At 34.6% G+C, this 18216-nt stretch overlaps 1 protein-coding gene across 1 annotated transcript; it reads right to left on the bottom strand.

Annotated features, from left to right (window-relative positions):
* Positions 1–12565: 12565 nt before the first annotated feature.
* On the bottom strand, positions 12566–16399 carry LOC143566676 (putative disease resistance RPP13-like protein 1). Its single transcript, XM_077053302.1, has one exon. It carries the CDS (start codon positions 16397–16399, stop codon positions 12566–12568), a length of 3834 nt encoding a protein of 1277 aa, XP_076909417.1.
* Between the last annotated feature and the right edge of the window lie 1817 nt (positions 16400–18216).

Raw genomic sequence — 18216 nt, 5'->3', positions numbered from 1 at the left:
AACAAGTTAGGGCTTTAGACCCATACTTAATTAAGGCTCTAGATCTAAAAAAAAACTTTATATCTATAATATATATAAATAAAAAACTTAAAATCCTACATGTCGTGATGTGGTCGCTTCCCCATTTTATAGAAACCACTAGATTGCATGATTTTTAAATGAAGGTCTCTCATTGATTTAACCCAAATTCATGGGTATGAGTCTTACCAAAACCAGATAGCTCTTAAAAGGGTTATAACATCTCATTAAATTAAAAACTAATCTTACCAAGTATTTGATAGGAAAATTCTATAAAATAGGGATATACTAAAATTTAATATTCAATTTAAAAAGAAAACGATATTATTTATAATTGATAAAAAATTTTATAGTAAAAAACATAAGCGGGTCATGAAATCCAGATAGCTTTTAAACGGGTTATAACATATCATTTATTTATGAAACTCTTTCATTATCAAACCCTAAGTATATTATTAACTTTTTTATAATAAAAAAAATTAAAATCCAAAAAGTAAATTTTAAAAAACAAAAAATATAAAATAACCATTCTCACAAGCTATCAGATTGTTTTATTTGTAAATGAAGGCTTCTCACGCATTTGACTCGAATTCACAGGTAAAGGTCTCACAAAACCCATATAGCTCTTAGACGGTTTATAACATCTCATTATATTAAAAATTAATATCATCAAATATTTAATATGAAAATCCTATAAAATAAGGATATACTAAAAATTAATATCCTATTTTATTTAAAAAAATATTATTTATAATTAAGAAATAATTTTATAATAAAGAAAATAAATGGGTAATGGGTATCACCAAACCCAGATAGTTTTTAAACCGGATTATAACATATCATTTATTTGTGAAATCATTTTATCATCAAACATCAAGTATATTAATTATTAACTTTCTTACAATAAATAAAATTAAAATCCAAATATACATATATAAATACCGAAAACGAATAATGTAAAACAACCCCCGTAATAGGGGGGATAAAATCTAGTGTAGATATATTATAATGGGTAAAACAAACTCAAAGTAATATATTGGTGTGTTGGTAGGTTTGACTGTTACTAAAATATAGATTATAAGTTCACAACTTGTAATAAACAAAAATTTTTTTGTTAACAATTGTGATGAAAAAATCACGAAATCTTGTTTCGATTTAGATATCTACATTCATTAATTCATTGAGTAAACCCTTTTTAAGACCATATGATTTTCGGCCCAAATATTCATTTCCACTCAATGCTAATTAAGATGAAGCTTACTGGCCAGTAAAAATGTAAAATATACCATAGATGTTAAAATGTCCAGAAAGATTTATTTTGAACGTAGTGCGTATTTTATTTTATATTTTTGCACTATTTAAAAGATATGACTATATTTTTTTGTTATATATTTGAAAAAACATTGATAAGTTTTTAGAATATAAAAAAATACATGCATGACGTGTATAAATTAATGTGTTTTTAAATTGTTTTTGTTGTTTACTACCAAGTAGAGGTGCACAAACCGGTTTAAAACTTAAAACCGGTTTAGGTTAAAACCAGTTCGGTTTGGTCAACAAAAGTCAAAACCGGTTTATGATCGGTTTCGGTTCGGGTTGAAACCGGTTTAAAACTCAAAACCGGTTTGGGTTAAAACCGGTTTGGTTTGGTCAACAAAAGTCAAAACCGGTTTATGATCGGTTTCGGTTCGGGTTGAAACCGGTTTCTTACCATGTTACGATTCAGTTAAGGTTTTGATCGATTTCGATTCGGGTTTTGGCCGGGTTTTGCCCGGTTTTGGCCGTTTCGGTTCGGTTAACTGGTTTGGAACCGGGTTTTGGTGGAGAAAAATACAAACCGGTTCCAAACCGGTTTCAACATAATCGATTTCAAATCGGTTCAGTTTCGGTTCAGTTTTCGAGTCGGGTCGGTTAATCGGTTTATTTACCCACCTCTACTACCAAGTACCAACTTGTTCGTGTATCGTCAATGACTAAATGGTTATGGTTTGTAACAATTAGTAAACTTATCTAATCCATAAATGTAATTTGATCAGGCCCAATACTCAATGGATCTTGATCTACCCACAACCTAACTAGCGTAAATAGTTGGATCTTAGGTCCATATAGGTTGATCAATTAGGCATAGGGGTGACTAGCAAGATTAGAGCCGTACCCTTGAAATCCAATTACCTGACTTGTAAAACTCATAAATAGAGCTGGGTATATAATATGGGTTAGGTTAAGGCCGCAGTGGCGGATCTAGAAACTAATTTTAGGGGTAGCGTAAAAATTCATTTTCAACATACATTAAGAAAAAATTTTTTTTACCAGGTTTGCATTTGCGGGGCTTGATTACCTTTCGCGCCTAGCGGAGCATAATAACGCGTTTTGCTCGTGCAGGTGTCTGGTTACGCGGTTGGTGCGTCTCGGGCTTCGTGTTACAAGCGTACCGGCACCCGGTAACCCATTTGCACTGGCGAATCAAAACAAGTTGGTTTATAATTGGTGCATCAAAATAATCTAAACTTGTTTTGTTTGCTTAATGATATTGAAAATTATTCAAACTTATTAACTTACTAATACAATGATTTTATTGATATCTTTCGATCAGATCAAACACATATTGTTAATGAGTAGTTTTAAAGTTTACTCAACAAAAATATTGATAAACAAAATATTTAATTAAATAAGAAAATAAAAGAGTCGCACATGTTTGAACTTGAAGTTGGCGGCAGCCATGGTGAGCTGGTGGTGTGTGGTGAGTTGGTGGTGTGTGGTGAGCAGAGTCTAGAGAGACAGAGAGCTGTCGGCTATGTGCCTATGTTCACAATATCCGGTCTTTTTTTTTATTGTTAACTTAGAAGGATTATTTAGGTTATTGGGTTTTTTGGTTTGGGCTTTATAATTTAAGTGAGCTTTTGTTGGGTTTAAGTATTAAATCGATTGGGCTTAAAATACATAAGCGTAACGTTATATTTTTATCTGGGGTAACGAAACATGAAAAGCGACCATAAAATTTTTATTACACTATCGGTGAAACGCTCCGCTACCCTTCCTAATTAGCTAGGCCTGCCCCTGGTTAAGGGTCTTTAATTTTTTCTTAAAGGGAAAACGAGTTTCAAGGGTCCGACACTTATTCCAACCCTTGACCCATATACTAGTTTCTATATATATACACTAGATTCGCGATTCATCTAAAGTTTATGAAAGATTTGTATTTCATATATGATTCATACGAAATTACCCAACTACTGAGAACAAAAATTAAATAAAGGGTCATACTATTGATTGGAAACAGATATACTGGAACCACTGAATTTTTCTCAACATGTAATTTGTGAATGTGAATATTATTTGTATGAGTTCACATGGTTGATAAACTTTCAAAGTTAGACTTTATTATGTTATTTATAAATGAAAGTATAGTTGTTTTAGGGCATTCTCAACCCATTCCCTATATTTTTGTGAGGGGGATTTGTAAATTATATGGTATGGTTATGAGTGGTTGTGAGTAGAAGAGAGAGAAAATGTTAAAAGTTAAATTTGGGGATTCACTGTTCATACCGTATAATTTTTAATATTTTCTAAAAGTGGTTGTGAGTGGAGGAAAGAGAAAAGATAATGATAAAGGTATAAAAAGTATAATTTAATTAAACAAAAGCGAGAAAAAACAGTGATTATTAGTGTAATTATATGATATATATGGATATAGAGTAAGGAATGAGTTGGGAATGCTCTTAGGATTCATGTATCAAAGTCATGTGTAAGATATGCTACTAGTAGATGATGAAAAGAAAAGGCTTTTAGTCATATGGTTGATTGTTGCTCTTAACTATACCCAATTAGCTTGGACCTTTAAACCCTTATTCATTCCTGGCCCGTTTATTGTTTAGATGGCAGGATCTTGGGTCCATATTTCTTTTTAAAAGGGTAAAGAGTCTGGGTCAGATCTTGAGTAACTGGGTCGGGTCATGCACTTTGAATAGTTTGCCTCTTATTACATCCATGGATATTTGTATTGGGTCATGTAAATCCTAGTTCTTAAATAGAAATCGCACAGAAAACGCACATGAATCAAGAGTATGCTACATGGTTATTTTTTAACCCATTTTGGGTAATGTAAACCCGTAGTATTCTTGGTTCTTAATCTTTTACCGTTTTTCACTTTTCATAAGCTAAGTTTAACTTTCTAACAAAAATGAGTAGTTTATTAACCGTTTCACTTTCTATGTCACACATTATGTGTCATCATCTAATATAACTATACTATTAAAAAAAACAAACTATTATCCACAAGGTATTCAATTAGGACCACCACATAGAATGCCAAATTTAAAAGTTTTCAATTTAATAAATTCAAGACTTAACTGCATGGTTGGTCCCTGAAGTTTGCCGATATTGCTCGCTTGGTCTTGAACCTTAATTAATTACAAACTTGATCCTAGTAGTTATAAACTTATTACTATGATGGTCCAGATGTATGGATTTTGTAACAACGGTGGTCCTAACCTACTAACGTCGTTAAATTTTTAGTTTAACTTCATCTAGAATAACTAAACCACCCCAATTAATAATAATAATAATAATAATAATTATTATTATTATATAAGTGGGCTCACCCCACCTTCCCTACCTCCACCCATCATCCACCCTCACCATTGCCAAGTTTCCACAAACAACCATCACCCCCGCTAATAATAATAATAATAATATTATTATTATTATTATTATTATTATATAAGAGGGCTCACCCCACCTTCCCTACCTCCACTCATCATCCACCCCCACCATTGCCAAGTTTCCACAGACAACCATCACCCCCGCTGACAAGTGGCACAACCACGCTGAAACTCACTACTACCACAACAACACCGGCTTCATCCCCACCATTTTCGGCCACATTCCGACTTGTGGTTCTAGGATTTTGATATTTGGTGATTGAATCATCAAGAAAGCCATTCATACACTCCCATAGTCTCCATGGCTCATATTCCATGGGATTGAATTCCTGAGCTATCTTATAAACCAAACTCTGAGGAGTTAGTACTCCCTCCAATCCTCTTCCCCTTTAACAATAGCTAATTTGTAAGGGTGAAAGGAGTGGTCACCTAAGATTAGTGAAACTATTCTTGTTATTGACCAATCCTGCACTATCACATCATTTTTACCCTCAGCTATTCTGGACTACCCTAAAGGCTGGCAATAGTGCACTCAAACTACCTTAAAGAATTGTATTTTTTTAATTTATAAACTAAAGCAATTTTAATTTTTAATTTAAAATAACTAATAAATTATATATTTATAAACTTATAAACTAAAATTAAGTTATACATTTAATTAATTATCTTTTTTTAACTAAAACTAAATTTTATTCACAATATAACAATTATGGGTGACTTTGTGTAAGTACCATGTGCTTGTAGGGTGTACTATGCTTTCCCTGATTTTGGTTTGCCAGGTGTCGTAGCCTCTTGCTACGTCTCTTTTCTTTTTAGACTTTAGCCCATAAGTCTAGCCCATAGTGTCACTCATTGCACCACAAATCTAACTAATATATTAAAGTAACATAATTTTGTTCAGATATCCTTCACCTAGGTTATCTACATAGACTTTTATGTCATCAACCTTTCATAAATCTAATTTCCACATATTTATAATAAAATTTTAATCAATGATATTGAGTTTTATATCTTTATAACTTATTAATGTTAATTATGATATTAATTATTCTAATTATTGTTAGAATTAAAATACTTATCTATCTAACTAATATATTAAAACAACACAATTTTGCCCACATGTCCTTCACCTAGGTTGTCCACATGGTTTTTCATGTCATCAACCTTTCATAAATCTAATTTCCACACATTCACAATAAAATTTTAATTAATGATATTGACTTTTATATCTTTGTAACTTATTAATGTAATTATGATATTAATTATTCTAATTATTGTTAGAATTAAAATACTTATCTAACTAATATATTAAAGCAACACAATTTTGTCAACATGTCCTTCACCTAGGTTGTCCATATAGACTTCCATGTCATTAACCTTCCATAAATTTAATTTTCACATATTCACAATAAAATTTTAATAAACAAATATAAAACCACGCGACCCGTTTTATTTCTATAACCCGATACCTAGTTGAAGCCATTTGTTATCATCCTCTCAACCCTAATGTGACATTCGTCAAATTCCGAACCCGAAACCCGGCCCATTTTGGATTTTTATTTCCGAGTTCATATAACTTATTAAAGTTATAAAGGTATGATATTTTATTATTATATTTTAGTTTTATGAAAGTTAAAGTACCAATTTTGTAAATAATAGTTTTAAATGATAATAAAGTTGAAGGACTTTTGTGCAAAATTTAATAAACTTGGAGTAAACCTCCTATTACGTTGTCATCTCAACCAAGAAGTCCGGCCACATATCGGCGCTTTTCCGACAAGTATTTAACACCGAATTAAGACTTAAAACGGCCAATTGATGAGACCATTTGACTCGTAACTTCAAACCGAGCATTTCGCCACCATGATTGAAATTCAATTCAGTGTTTTAAGCCTCCAATTAACGGAGCGGAAATTGTGGGTTGACCAAATTGATTGTAACGTGGCTTTTAGCTCTGTATAAAATCGTAGAACCATCTCGTGATCCTTTCGCACTCGCATATCCTCTCAATTTCTTCTAAGCTTTCGTTCTGCGAACGGACTCAAGCTCTTCTAACTCCGGTACTCCGACCAAGCTAATCTCCTTCAATCCAATAAACACATGGGTAATTTAATTGTGATTCATTTTCAGTTTTATCTACAGGTACAAAGCCGCTGTCAATTTAGATTGGCAGAGGTATTTACTTGATCAATTTGTGATTTATTGTTCTAGGGTTTATATGGATTTGGGGATAAAACTTAAGTTGTCTTTATAATTAATCAGAACCAATCCTTGAAAAAAAAATCTTATTGTAGTCCAATTGGTTTGTGGGCTACATACAAAGTTTCAAACCGATCCAGACTCAGGTTCGAGTCTCTTAAAAAGCAGTTTGTTAGTTTTTTTTTACTGATAACACATTATTATTATTATTATAACACTTTATTGTTATTATAAAACGAATTATCATCACTAAATAAATGTTAGATAAATTTACAAATCCAGTTTTGTTTGAAAGTCCAAAAATTTGTTTATTTTTTTTCTTTATTCTAAACCATTCGTTTAGGTCTTAAAAAAACTCATTATTATAATCATCGTTTAAATCAAGTGAAACGTTTATAAGCTGATTTCTGTTCATATAACTTAATATTGTTGTTGTGTAACTTTTAAGTGTCAAAATTATTTGAAACCGTTAATTACAAATTAACAGCATTGTTAGTTATTTATTGCTTCGTCATATTTTAAAATAGTTACGAAGTTTGAAATTAATATAATTCGTAACAGTCGTCTGTTTATAATTGTTAGTCTATAAATATAATTTAAAGCCATTTTATATCAAACTTTTAATCAAGTGCCCAAATTTGGCATCCAAACCCTAAATCCCAAATGATCTTAGACGTTCCGTGTCGTTTAATCTATTTAACTTATTAAAGCACATATTGTTTGACTGCAATTTAAGTTATTCAATTAGTTATATATTGACTATAAATATTATATAATTAACTATAATTGGGATGTTTCATGTATTTGGATATTTGAAAATTTTCAATTCACCAAAAGCATATTAACAATTTAATTAGCTGTTACAAGATTTTTAATTTGGACTTTATTATATAATTAAGCATATTAACAATATAATTGGCTGCTACAAGATTTTATGTAGCTTTGTCAAGAGTGAAGAGTAGAGCCGATATTAAGTTAGTTATAATCGACAAAGAATCACAACTTACAACTAAAACTACAAACGTTGTTTACAAGGAGATTTTCAGAAACTTAATGTGATAAAGTTTAAACTTGGTATGTATTTGTAAGCTTAGTTTTCAATTAATATTACAAAATTTGTTACTAATATGTGTTTTTTATTTTTTCCAGGTCTAATGGTTCATTTATGTTATATTATTTCTTATTCATTGCATTATTTATTTAAAAAGTATTTTTTTTATGTTATAGACATGGTTTAACATCTTTTGTAATATTTAAAGCTAAAATACTTATGCCAAATATTTGTGTTGATAGAATATGTTGCTAATATTTTATATTGTTTGTTGATATATTTTCCACCCGTGTGTAACACCGGGTTATTATCCTAGTTCATAATATAACAATTACGGGTGACTTTGTGTAACAAGTGTTGTACCATGTGCTTATAGTTTGTACTATGCTTTCCCTGATTTTGGTTTGCTAGCCTCTTGCTACGTGTCTCTTTTCTTTTTAGACTTTAGCCCACAGTTTCACTGCTTGCACCACAAATTTCATCATATTTATCTATCATAAACTAAAACACTTATTTCTCTAAAGTCATCGGAATTAACCAGCTGACGGTCCGGTGGGTGGGGTTAACGTACGTTGCCGGGTTCTTTTTGGGGACCCTTGGCGGCGTTTGTGTTAGTCGCCACCACTGTCGTTCCGCTTGGTCTAACCACCCCGTGTAAAGAGACGGAAACGCAGTTGTTGCCTTGCTGTTGCCAGCGGCTATCCAGCCGCCTATGGCGGCGACGGACGACGACTATAAGCCAGTGGGGCGTTTTGCATGTTTGGTTTATCTCTCTATCCGTGACAAGATCAAACACCTAGTTGAGCCAGACTTTTCCTTGCTGGCTTAATATTAAGAATGACTCTCGCATGGAAGTACTCATTAAGTGCTCTGATCTGGTAATTATCATTCTTTGCCCTCATATTAATTGTCTGTCTAGAAGTGAAAACTTAAAAGTTCGTTTATTGTTGCTTCATTCTGCGACGGTGCTGGTGGATTCAGGCGGTGGTAGTGATCATTTCAGGCGATAATAAGCATCACTTATGCCTCTTGCTTGATCTCATACCCTAAGTCGTAGTCTGGACATGCAGGAGAAGGCAAATGTTTTCTTCTCTTGCTTGCTGTTTTGGTAAATATATCTTTAAAATCTCAACTTGACTAAACTGGTTCATGTAAATTTGATCTTTTAATTTTGAAAATTTTTATATTGTTATGGGTTGGTTTGGTAAGTAAAGTACAATTTTTTTGTTTTCTAAATCTAAGGTTTATTCTGTTTTGTTGTCATATAATCAGGGAATGTAGATTTGGAAGAGGAATGCGGATCAGTTTGGAGGATTATCAATTTTATTGTCGCAGTTCGCACCATACAGCGATTGTGAGTCGGAGGTTTGTTTATGGTGGTAGCGGACGACCATTGTGTGTTGGTGGTTTGTGGACGGGTTATAGTTGGTGTACGGCCGCAATTGTTGGTTTGTTTGATGTTGTGGAGTGGTGGTGTTGGTTGTTGTGGTTGGTGCGGTGGTGGTAGAGGATGTGCTTAACTGTTTCATTATCACTTCGCCACCACCGATTATTTCTCACCACTGCTGAGTGGTGGTCCGGTGGGGGTTATTTGATGTTGTTGGTTCTTTTTGGTAACTCTAGGCTCGGCCGGTTGTCATAAAGTTGGTGAGTTATGACGGCACATGACCAAATGTGTATCTTTGTTTCTCTTGCTTACGATGGTGGTCGATGGTGGTCCGATCCGGATTATGGCGTGGCAACGTATGTTGTAGTTGTTTACCGGACCTGAGCCTCTTTGTCTTCCACATGTTTGATATGTTTTTATTTGTTTGTGTAAAGTGTAAACGGACATCGACATTGTCTTAAAAAAAGTTAGATTGTGATTCTTGTGTATGATGCAGGTGTAAAGTTTGAAAATATTGTGATTTGAAGATCTGACCATGTTTTGCTATCTTGATTTTTGATGATTTTCAACTAACTTTAATGTGCATTAGTTTTAATGGAAATTTTACTATGGTTGTGAAGGTATTTTACTATTAATGGTTAACATTTGTTGATGTCAAGCACGTACGGGTCACCTGAAACAACTTCTTTATCAAATTTGGAAACATGCAAACCTGAAACTATTACAATTACGGGAGTTGTTTGGCTTCAATAGTTGTCCATAATGCTTTAGCAATTGTACCTACTTGATTTACTTCCACGTGTCTCTCACCTTTCCACGTTTCTTCTTCCACACATTTCTTCTCTTCAACAACTGCAACTCAAAAACTTAAATTTGAGCAGAAGAAAAGTAAAAGGTGAAGTGCATATTGTCGCCTTCTCTTTGATTCAGTTGTTTTTTGTTTATTGAAATGTCTCATTGTTTTTTTTTCATGCAGGAGATGGCTGCTGGAAGTGGGTCTTTCGTTTCACATTGCGTTTGATAGGTATGTTTGTTGTATGTCATATGTTGTCTTTCTATCGTTGTATTCCTGTTTTTGTGTTGCATTAAAGCAAATTTTCTCAACAGCAATAACTATATATTCTTGTAAACTTGGTTGAACCCTACCGCTCACTTTCTTGACATATATGGGCTTAGTTCTTCGGCCATCATTTTGTCTAAAAATAAGTTGGTTTAAGAGGGGCTAGAAACTACAAGATAATGGTATCACTACAAGAGACGTGTCATTTATTGTCCGAGGTATACATGTTTGATACTTTGATGATTGGTTATACAAGCCCACAACTTATAAGTCACTAATGACGGCTCCATCAGGGGCAGACATAGAGTGTTAGCAGGGGTAGCCTCCGCTACCCCTCAACGTCTTACGGTAGTGTAAAAAAAAAATAAAATTTCGGTCTGTTTTCGTGGTTTCGTTACCCCTGAACAAAAAATGAACAAAAAATAAGCCCAATCAATTGAATAATTAAACCCAACAAATTGACAAAAGCCCAAGCCCAAAACAAAAACCCCAAATAATACAATAATAATAAAAACTAAAAAAAAAAAGAAACAGGCAACGTCTTACTGTAGTCTGTAGGTCTGTTCACGGTTCACCCACTGGTCACTGTAGCCACCACCGCCACCAATCCGCCTTCGCCGCCGCCCGCCAGTCCACCGCCACCGCCGTCCGCCCATCAGTCCACTGTCTACATCTTCGATTCTTCCCGGTAAGAACTAATTAGGATTTATTGTATATTTGTATTTAGGGATTTAGCCATTTAGGGTTATGTTTCAATTGGAATTAGTTTGGGATTTAGGGTTTATGTTTAAATTGGAATCGATTAGATATTTAGATTTTAGTTTTATGTCTAAATTGGAATTGATATTAGGTTTTGGTTCAAATTTTGTTTAGGGAACTTTGAAGATGAGTAAACAATCTCTCATTAGCAACCTTTTTAAACGTCAAAGAAAAGAAAATGATGACATCTGTTCCCCACCAAGTTTAAATATTCCAACTTCAAGTTCAAATACGGTTAATGAATTGCAAGAAAATGAAGATATCGGTCCAAGTTCAAATATTCCTTCGGCTTCAAGATTGAGATGTTAGATATGGCGGAAAGTTATGGTAATCAAAGAAACCGAAAGAATGCCATTACTAATCGACATTATTTTGAGGTTGAAGTTTTTAATACGGTTTTGGATATGCAAATTCAAAAACTTGGAAATAGATTTAGTGAGGTTTCAACTAGTTTGCTAGAAAATATGTCGGGTTTAAATCCTTGTGATTCGTTTTCTAAGTTTGACATATCTAAGATAGTGGCTTTTTCAGAGATGTATCCAAACGACTTTACTAACGACGAAAGAGGGTGTATTTCGGGTGATCTTTCGACCTTTTATTATACTTTAAAGGAAGATGAGAAATTTCCAAATCTTGGTGGAATTGGTGATCTTGCTCGTGTAATGGTGGAAACCGGAAAACACACAACTTTTCCTTTGGTTTATCGAATATTGAAGCTAGCGTTGGTTTTACCGGTTGCAACCGCAACCGTTGAAAGATGTTTTTCTAAAATGAAGCTTATCAAGACGGATTTGCGCAATCGAATGGGTGATGGGTATTTGAACAATTCTTTAATTTATGCGGTCGAAAGAGAAACGTTTGATAAAGTAAATGAAGAAGATGTAATGGCTCGATTTCATGTGTTTAAAAACCGAAGAGGAGAAATTTACAGCCAGTGTATTTAAATTTATTTGTTGTCGTTTTTTTATATTTGTTTCGTTAGCATTGTATGAACTATGGGTAAAAAAATTTTTTTGAACGCTACCCCTAAGTTTCAAGTCTAGATCCGTCACTGGGCTCCATGACCATGCTGATTCATTTATTTTGATATTTTCAGGTCTATTAACTGATGTTCAGAATCCAGTTGTGTGATTCAAACAAAAATTAACTCAATATGTGTAGCTATTTGGACATAATCACTCATACTATTCTTTTGCACTCTAATAAACAAACGGACTAATTGCATAAAAAGTTAACCAACTTATGGTGATCAGGTTTCTGAAACATTAATTGAATTGAAGGAAACTTGACTTGTTCATTTTGTATTCCATTGTAGCCCTTTAAAAAAACAGATATTGAGATAATTTTTGTAATTGTTCATTTTGTATTTAAAAAAACAGATATTGAGATAATTTATTAATAAGATATGTACACTCATGTTGTTTAAAAACTTAAATACTTCCTGTGTTTATATTGATGCAGGGGATATGAGAGATGCGGGACCAATATGAGCCTCTTCTACCGCACCTTCCTTCTAAATTTTGGCATTCATTGATGTTTAACATCAAAAGCGAAGGAAGCAGAATTTCTGGTAGATACTTCATCTTTGGGCAACGCCATAAAATGAGATGATGGAGGGAGGTGAGGTGCTGGAGTCCCACTGATAGTGATTTCAATTTCTTAAACCCAAGTAACCCAAGCATAATTAGAGATGAAGGAAGAATATCAGACAGCTGATTGCTCCTGCTCACATAGTCTTCTTCTTTTGACCGTTCATCGTCTAACGACAGGCTGACGAGTGAGGTTGGGAAATTCTGTGGTCCCCACTCTAAGATGGGCTTCTTCAACTGACCTATGTAAAGGGTTTGCAATTTGGGGGGCCAAAACCCGCGAGGGAAGGAAGCGTCTGTACTCGGGCAATTGTGTATTACCAGATTTGTTAACGAGGCGAGATTTGGCAACTCGTGGTCGGGAAATGACTCCATATTTGGGCAACCTTCTATTCCCAGGTAGGTGAGGTGAATCAACTGACTCAAATTCACGATCGTTGTCAGATTTGCCCAGCTGAATAATTGTAGACTTTCAAGCATCGGTGTGCTTGTGTTGTTGACAAGCACCCTAGCGCTATCTCCTCCGAGTATTAGCTCCTTTTCTAAAAGTTTTTCACAACCATTAATGCAAAGAAACGTGAGCTTCTGACGTCCTGTAGTCGGGAATGAAACAGAAGTAATGGAAGCACAATCTGAGATGTGCAAGATCTCAATGTTATTTGGACACCGACAATGCTCGATACTCTCACATTTTTCTATCTTTAACCTCCTAAGAGTTGTTATGAGGTTTCCCCCATCATTATCCCCCCCTTCCTCTTTCTCTCCTAATCTAACCAAACTTTGACATTCCAGTACTTCCAAGCTCCATAAGTTTATAAGAGCCTTACTTAACATTGATTCCCACAAGTATCTTAGTTCGTTACATTTTTTTATGGTTAAAACTTCAACTGAACCAAGACACTCTATAACATCTCTCCATACCACATTATTAAGCCCTGAAATACTTTCTATTTCCATCCAGGTAACCCCTGGAGCTGCTTGAACCAGCCTTCTCAACACACCACTATCACATTTAAATATTTCTAGAACAGTCAGTGAAGGTAGTGCTTCAAGTGTCACTTGAACCAAATTAGGACAGTTTCTTATAACAAGCATTTTAAGGCATGGAAATGACACAACCCCAACATCAGTTAACCATACTTCCAACCTCTTCATATTTCGTAATTCAAGAATTTCAAGTGAAGTGAACGCAAGACCAATCCCCATCAACTCCGAACCCATGGCTTTCACCTCATCCATATCTTCAATAAACAACTTTTTAAGTGACGGAAATTGCCCAAGTGGTGGTAAATATGTACACTTTTTACAGCCACATATGGACACACTAGTCAAATGAAGAAAAGACGGATCCCCAACCCAATTAGGAAACTCTATACCACCAAATGACACTATTCCAAGCTTTATCAAACTGTCATTATGAGGCTTCAACATGCCGAGGACCTCAATTTCTAGAGAATCATTTCGAGAATCATCAAACACGTCACTCCATTCTAGATATAACTCGCTAAACCTCTTTAGCAATAAGTTCGCCTCCCGTGCATGCGCTGCCACTCCCACTTTGTCCAGCCCCTTTATGTGAATCTTACCGTGAAGATTTGTAAGCTCTTTAAGCTCTCTTATTACAAGGCCATTAGCTCCTCCGATAATGATCTTGGAGAGAGTCTGTAAGCTTTTCATCTCGCCAATTCCTAAGGGCATCTTATTCAAAAGCGGAGCGTCCCTAATGTCCAGATGCAGCAAGTGTTTAAGCTTTGAGAAGCTGTTGGGCAATTTACTTAATTCATTACACCCATAAAGGATTAATGTCTGTAAATTATAGAGATTGCAGACATTTTCGGGTAATTGCGTGATTAAGGTTCGAGATAAGTTAAGATACCGCAAGTGCTTCAAACTTCCAATGGTCTCTGGTACCTCGCTTATTTTATAATCACTCAAAGATAGAATCCTTAAGAATACTAATTTGGGAAGCAAGTCAACCAGAATCTTACTAGATAAGTAGAAATCTTCTGGCCAACTATCTTCCGATTCAACTGACACTGATAAAAAGGTTCTCAAACTTTTAGCTCTTTCCAACGCCTTGAACTTCGAGTAATCTACATACTCCTCACGAACAAATGACATATGGCGATACTTTTCAAAATCTCCGTTCCTAACATCGTTTCTCATCTTATCCTCTAATCTTAAACAAAATGCTTTAGCAACAGATATGGCCAAGTCATGCATCATGAATAATGATTTGTCATTAGGTGCATGTTGAAACAATGACCTTGACAATAATTTTTCAAAATATTCAAGACCTAATCGTTCCATCGACTTGTTTGATGATGACTGGTCTAGAAAACCTTCTGCCATCCAAAGTAGAATCAAATTGTCTTTGTCAAACATATAGTCCTTGGGGAACAAGGAGCAGTATGCAAACAACTGCTTCAAACATGCAGGTAGGTCATGATAGCTTAGTCTAAGAGCCGGTAAAATCTCATCTGTTTTTCCTAACCTCCAAATCTCGCTATTCAGCAGCTCCTTCCACTCTTCTTCTTCTTTGTTCTTTGTCCTTAATAACCTTCCAAGCACTGTTAAAGCTAAAGGCAAGCCATCACATTTTTTAACAATGCCTTCACCATGTGGTCTCAGCATTGGGTGTGAATCAAAGTTGTTTTCACTCAACGCATGTTGAGCAAATAAAGACATCGCATCGTCATGTGATAGAGTCTGCAGGTGGTTTAGATTATTGTAACCCATCTTTTTGAGCAGTTGCTCCTTTCGAGTTGTCATTATAATTTTACTTCCGGGAGTACACTCATGAAATGGGCTCACTAGTGTCTCCCAGTCCTCATAACTTTCACTCCAAACATCATCTAGTACAATTAAAAATCGTTTTTCCTTGAGTTGATTTTTAAGATCTACTTGAAGTAGATTTAAATCTGTGAATTCCTTGATTTCCCCCTTTACAGATTGTAAGATGACTTTGCTTATATTAAAGATATCAAATTGATCAGACACACAAACCCAGGCCTTGAGTTTGAAGTGCTTCTTAACTTCCTCATCATCATACAAAAGTCTAGCTAGAGTGGTTTTGCCTAAGCCACCCATACCAACTATGGGCACCATGCTAAAGTTCTGATTACATGGCTCGTCCCCTAATAGCTTCATAAGGAGTTCCTTCTTTTCCTTTTTCCGCCCAACAATACCAGATGTATCTACCAAAGAGGTCTGATAACTTCTTTTTGAATTTTCATTTATTACAGTCAAACCTAGACTAACCTTTTCCTTTTCTAGATCTTCAAATTTGGTGGTAATACTATCTAACTTATGATGCATCCTCTGACTTAGTGATAAATTTGTGCAACAAGTTGGGAGAAGCCTTCTTACCTTGCTGGTGATGGCTCCGGATTGATGGGCAAAATTACGATGCATAGCTTCGGTTGCTAGACCATCAAGCACGTCATCTATTTCGTAAGCAAAATGTTGGAGATCATTGAGCCACTGTTGAACAGCTTCATTGGTTATATGCTTCTGAGAAGCATCGTTAAGCAGAGACTGGATTTTGGTCAATGTTCTCTCTAAATTATTGATCTCTGAATGAATTCCCTGGGACCGAACATATGTCTTTATGGCTTCAGAGGCAAGCTTCTCAAAAACAGATTTCAGGATTTCAGAAGCAATGATTTCAGCCATTGTTAGTTTAATCTGAGCTGATTGGTGATGAAGGAAACTATGTATAGCAAGGATATATGTTAATGGAATTATAAGTGTATGGAAGGAAAGACAGGGCTTCTGAGGCTGCTGTTTATAGTTCCTTCAGCCAAGGATTTGGTACCATCCATGAACTTGCCGACTATATGTTTTAATGATTTCTATTTTTTCACTATATTTTATAATAACTCTTTTTATTTAATAATAAATATAATAAATTGTATTCAAACATTACATTATTATAAACTTTTAAGGCATGATAAAAATACTATCTTATTTTAGATGTTAAATCATTTAAAATATAATGAAATTCCATAACTAGAATACACTGAAACAAATATATTACTTTTTAGATACCATATAGCTAAATATAGGATGCGACACACTAAAATAAGTATTACTTTCATAAATTTCAAAGATACATGAAACTGATTTAGTTTATTTACAAATGATTTTTAATAATTTAGTTATAGGTATTAATAAACTAGTTTTTCACCCGACGCGTTGCGCCGGGCAGGTTATAAAACTCGGAGGGTGATAAAACTCAAGTGACGTCGTAGGTCTCAAGCGTTGAGCTGGTAATTTTACGTGAATTTAGTCAGTTTTGGTGACGTGTGCTATTGCACCCGAATTAAAACTAAATATAAAACAAAAAAACATAAAGGTTGAGGAGGACCAATAGGGTGTCGTCAGTAGGTAAAACTCGAGAATTGGTAAAAGCCGACCGTTGTCGATCCTGGAACTAAAACAAAAAAAACACAAAAAATTGACCTTCGGCGTTACGTTCGTTGCCATGACTGAACTATAGAAACAAAAACAAATTCTGCGGGTCATTGGGCCACTTGACGGCACCAAACTTTGTATTTGTTATATAGTAATAATAATAGAAATTGTAGCATTTTATTAAAGATCTAAGCATAGTAATGAAAAAGATGGGCGGCCAGCCTAGCCTCCTTATCCTGGAGCCACCGGATTTGAAGGATGTGTACAAAAAACTTTAACAAAACAAAAAACAAGTGGAAGCTGCATTATTAAAAAAGGACATATTGTTGCACATGGGCGCAATTTTTCATAGAAATTAAGCTTGAAAAATGAACCTTCAATTCTGGTTATGACCAGTTTTATATAAAGCTTATTTTAAGCTGAATGTTGAATAGGAGATGCTAAAAGCCTATAGAATGTATAGAAAATATGTGTAAGCACATTGCGCCTCGCATACGAAAGGCTTGCGCTTTTGTGCTTCACGCTTAAATAGACCAGGTCACCTTCTTGTTTTATAAAACCTAGCATACCAGTATTATCAGTATTATCAGGATTCATAAGAAAATAGAAGTAACTAGTTTAGGATTTATTTTATTAACAATAATAATACAGCAATTGGCCTTCCGGCTTAATTGCTTGGGAGTGATGGTCAGGGGCGGACCTATGCTTTGCCGTAGAGGGTTGGCCGACCATGTGAAAAAAAAAATAATTAGTGTCATATCTAAGATAAAATCCCGATAGACCTCTGTAAAATTTCAATACCGACCCCTATGAGATAATGAAAATGGAGGAAAAAAAGGATTACTGGGAAAAAAAAGGTTCCGGCAAGAGCAATCGGAGAATACGAAGTTGAGAACTAGTTATATGCTTTGAAAAAGAAAGAAGATAAAGTTTCTCTCTCTTACCACTATTATTTTTTTTATTAAACATTGGAAGAAGTACCTGACACATGTGGACTTCAGCATCTCCATTTTTTTTTAACTGCAAACTTCGTTAAAAGAACAACACAGAACCTCTCCTAACGAGAAGCTAGCGGA

Source organism: Bidens hawaiensis, unplaced genomic scaffold (assembly GCF_021521415.1).
Source record: "Bidens hawaiensis isolate Kalapana, Puna unplaced genomic scaffold, B.hawaiensis_p1.1 tig00023035_1, whole genome shotgun sequence".
In the NCBI taxonomy this organism is placed as follows: domain Eukaryota; kingdom Viridiplantae; phylum Streptophyta; class Magnoliopsida; order Asterales; family Asteraceae; genus Bidens; species Bidens hawaiensis.
Note: the sequence above shows the minus strand (reverse complement) of the source record. Positions and strands in the feature narration are given on the sequence as shown.

Excerpts from the sequence above, each read along its gene's own strand:
- LOC143566676 (XM_077053302.1), bottom strand. The coding sequence starts at position 16,399 with ATGGCTGAAATCATTGCTTCTGAAATCCTGAAATCTGTTTTTGAGAAG.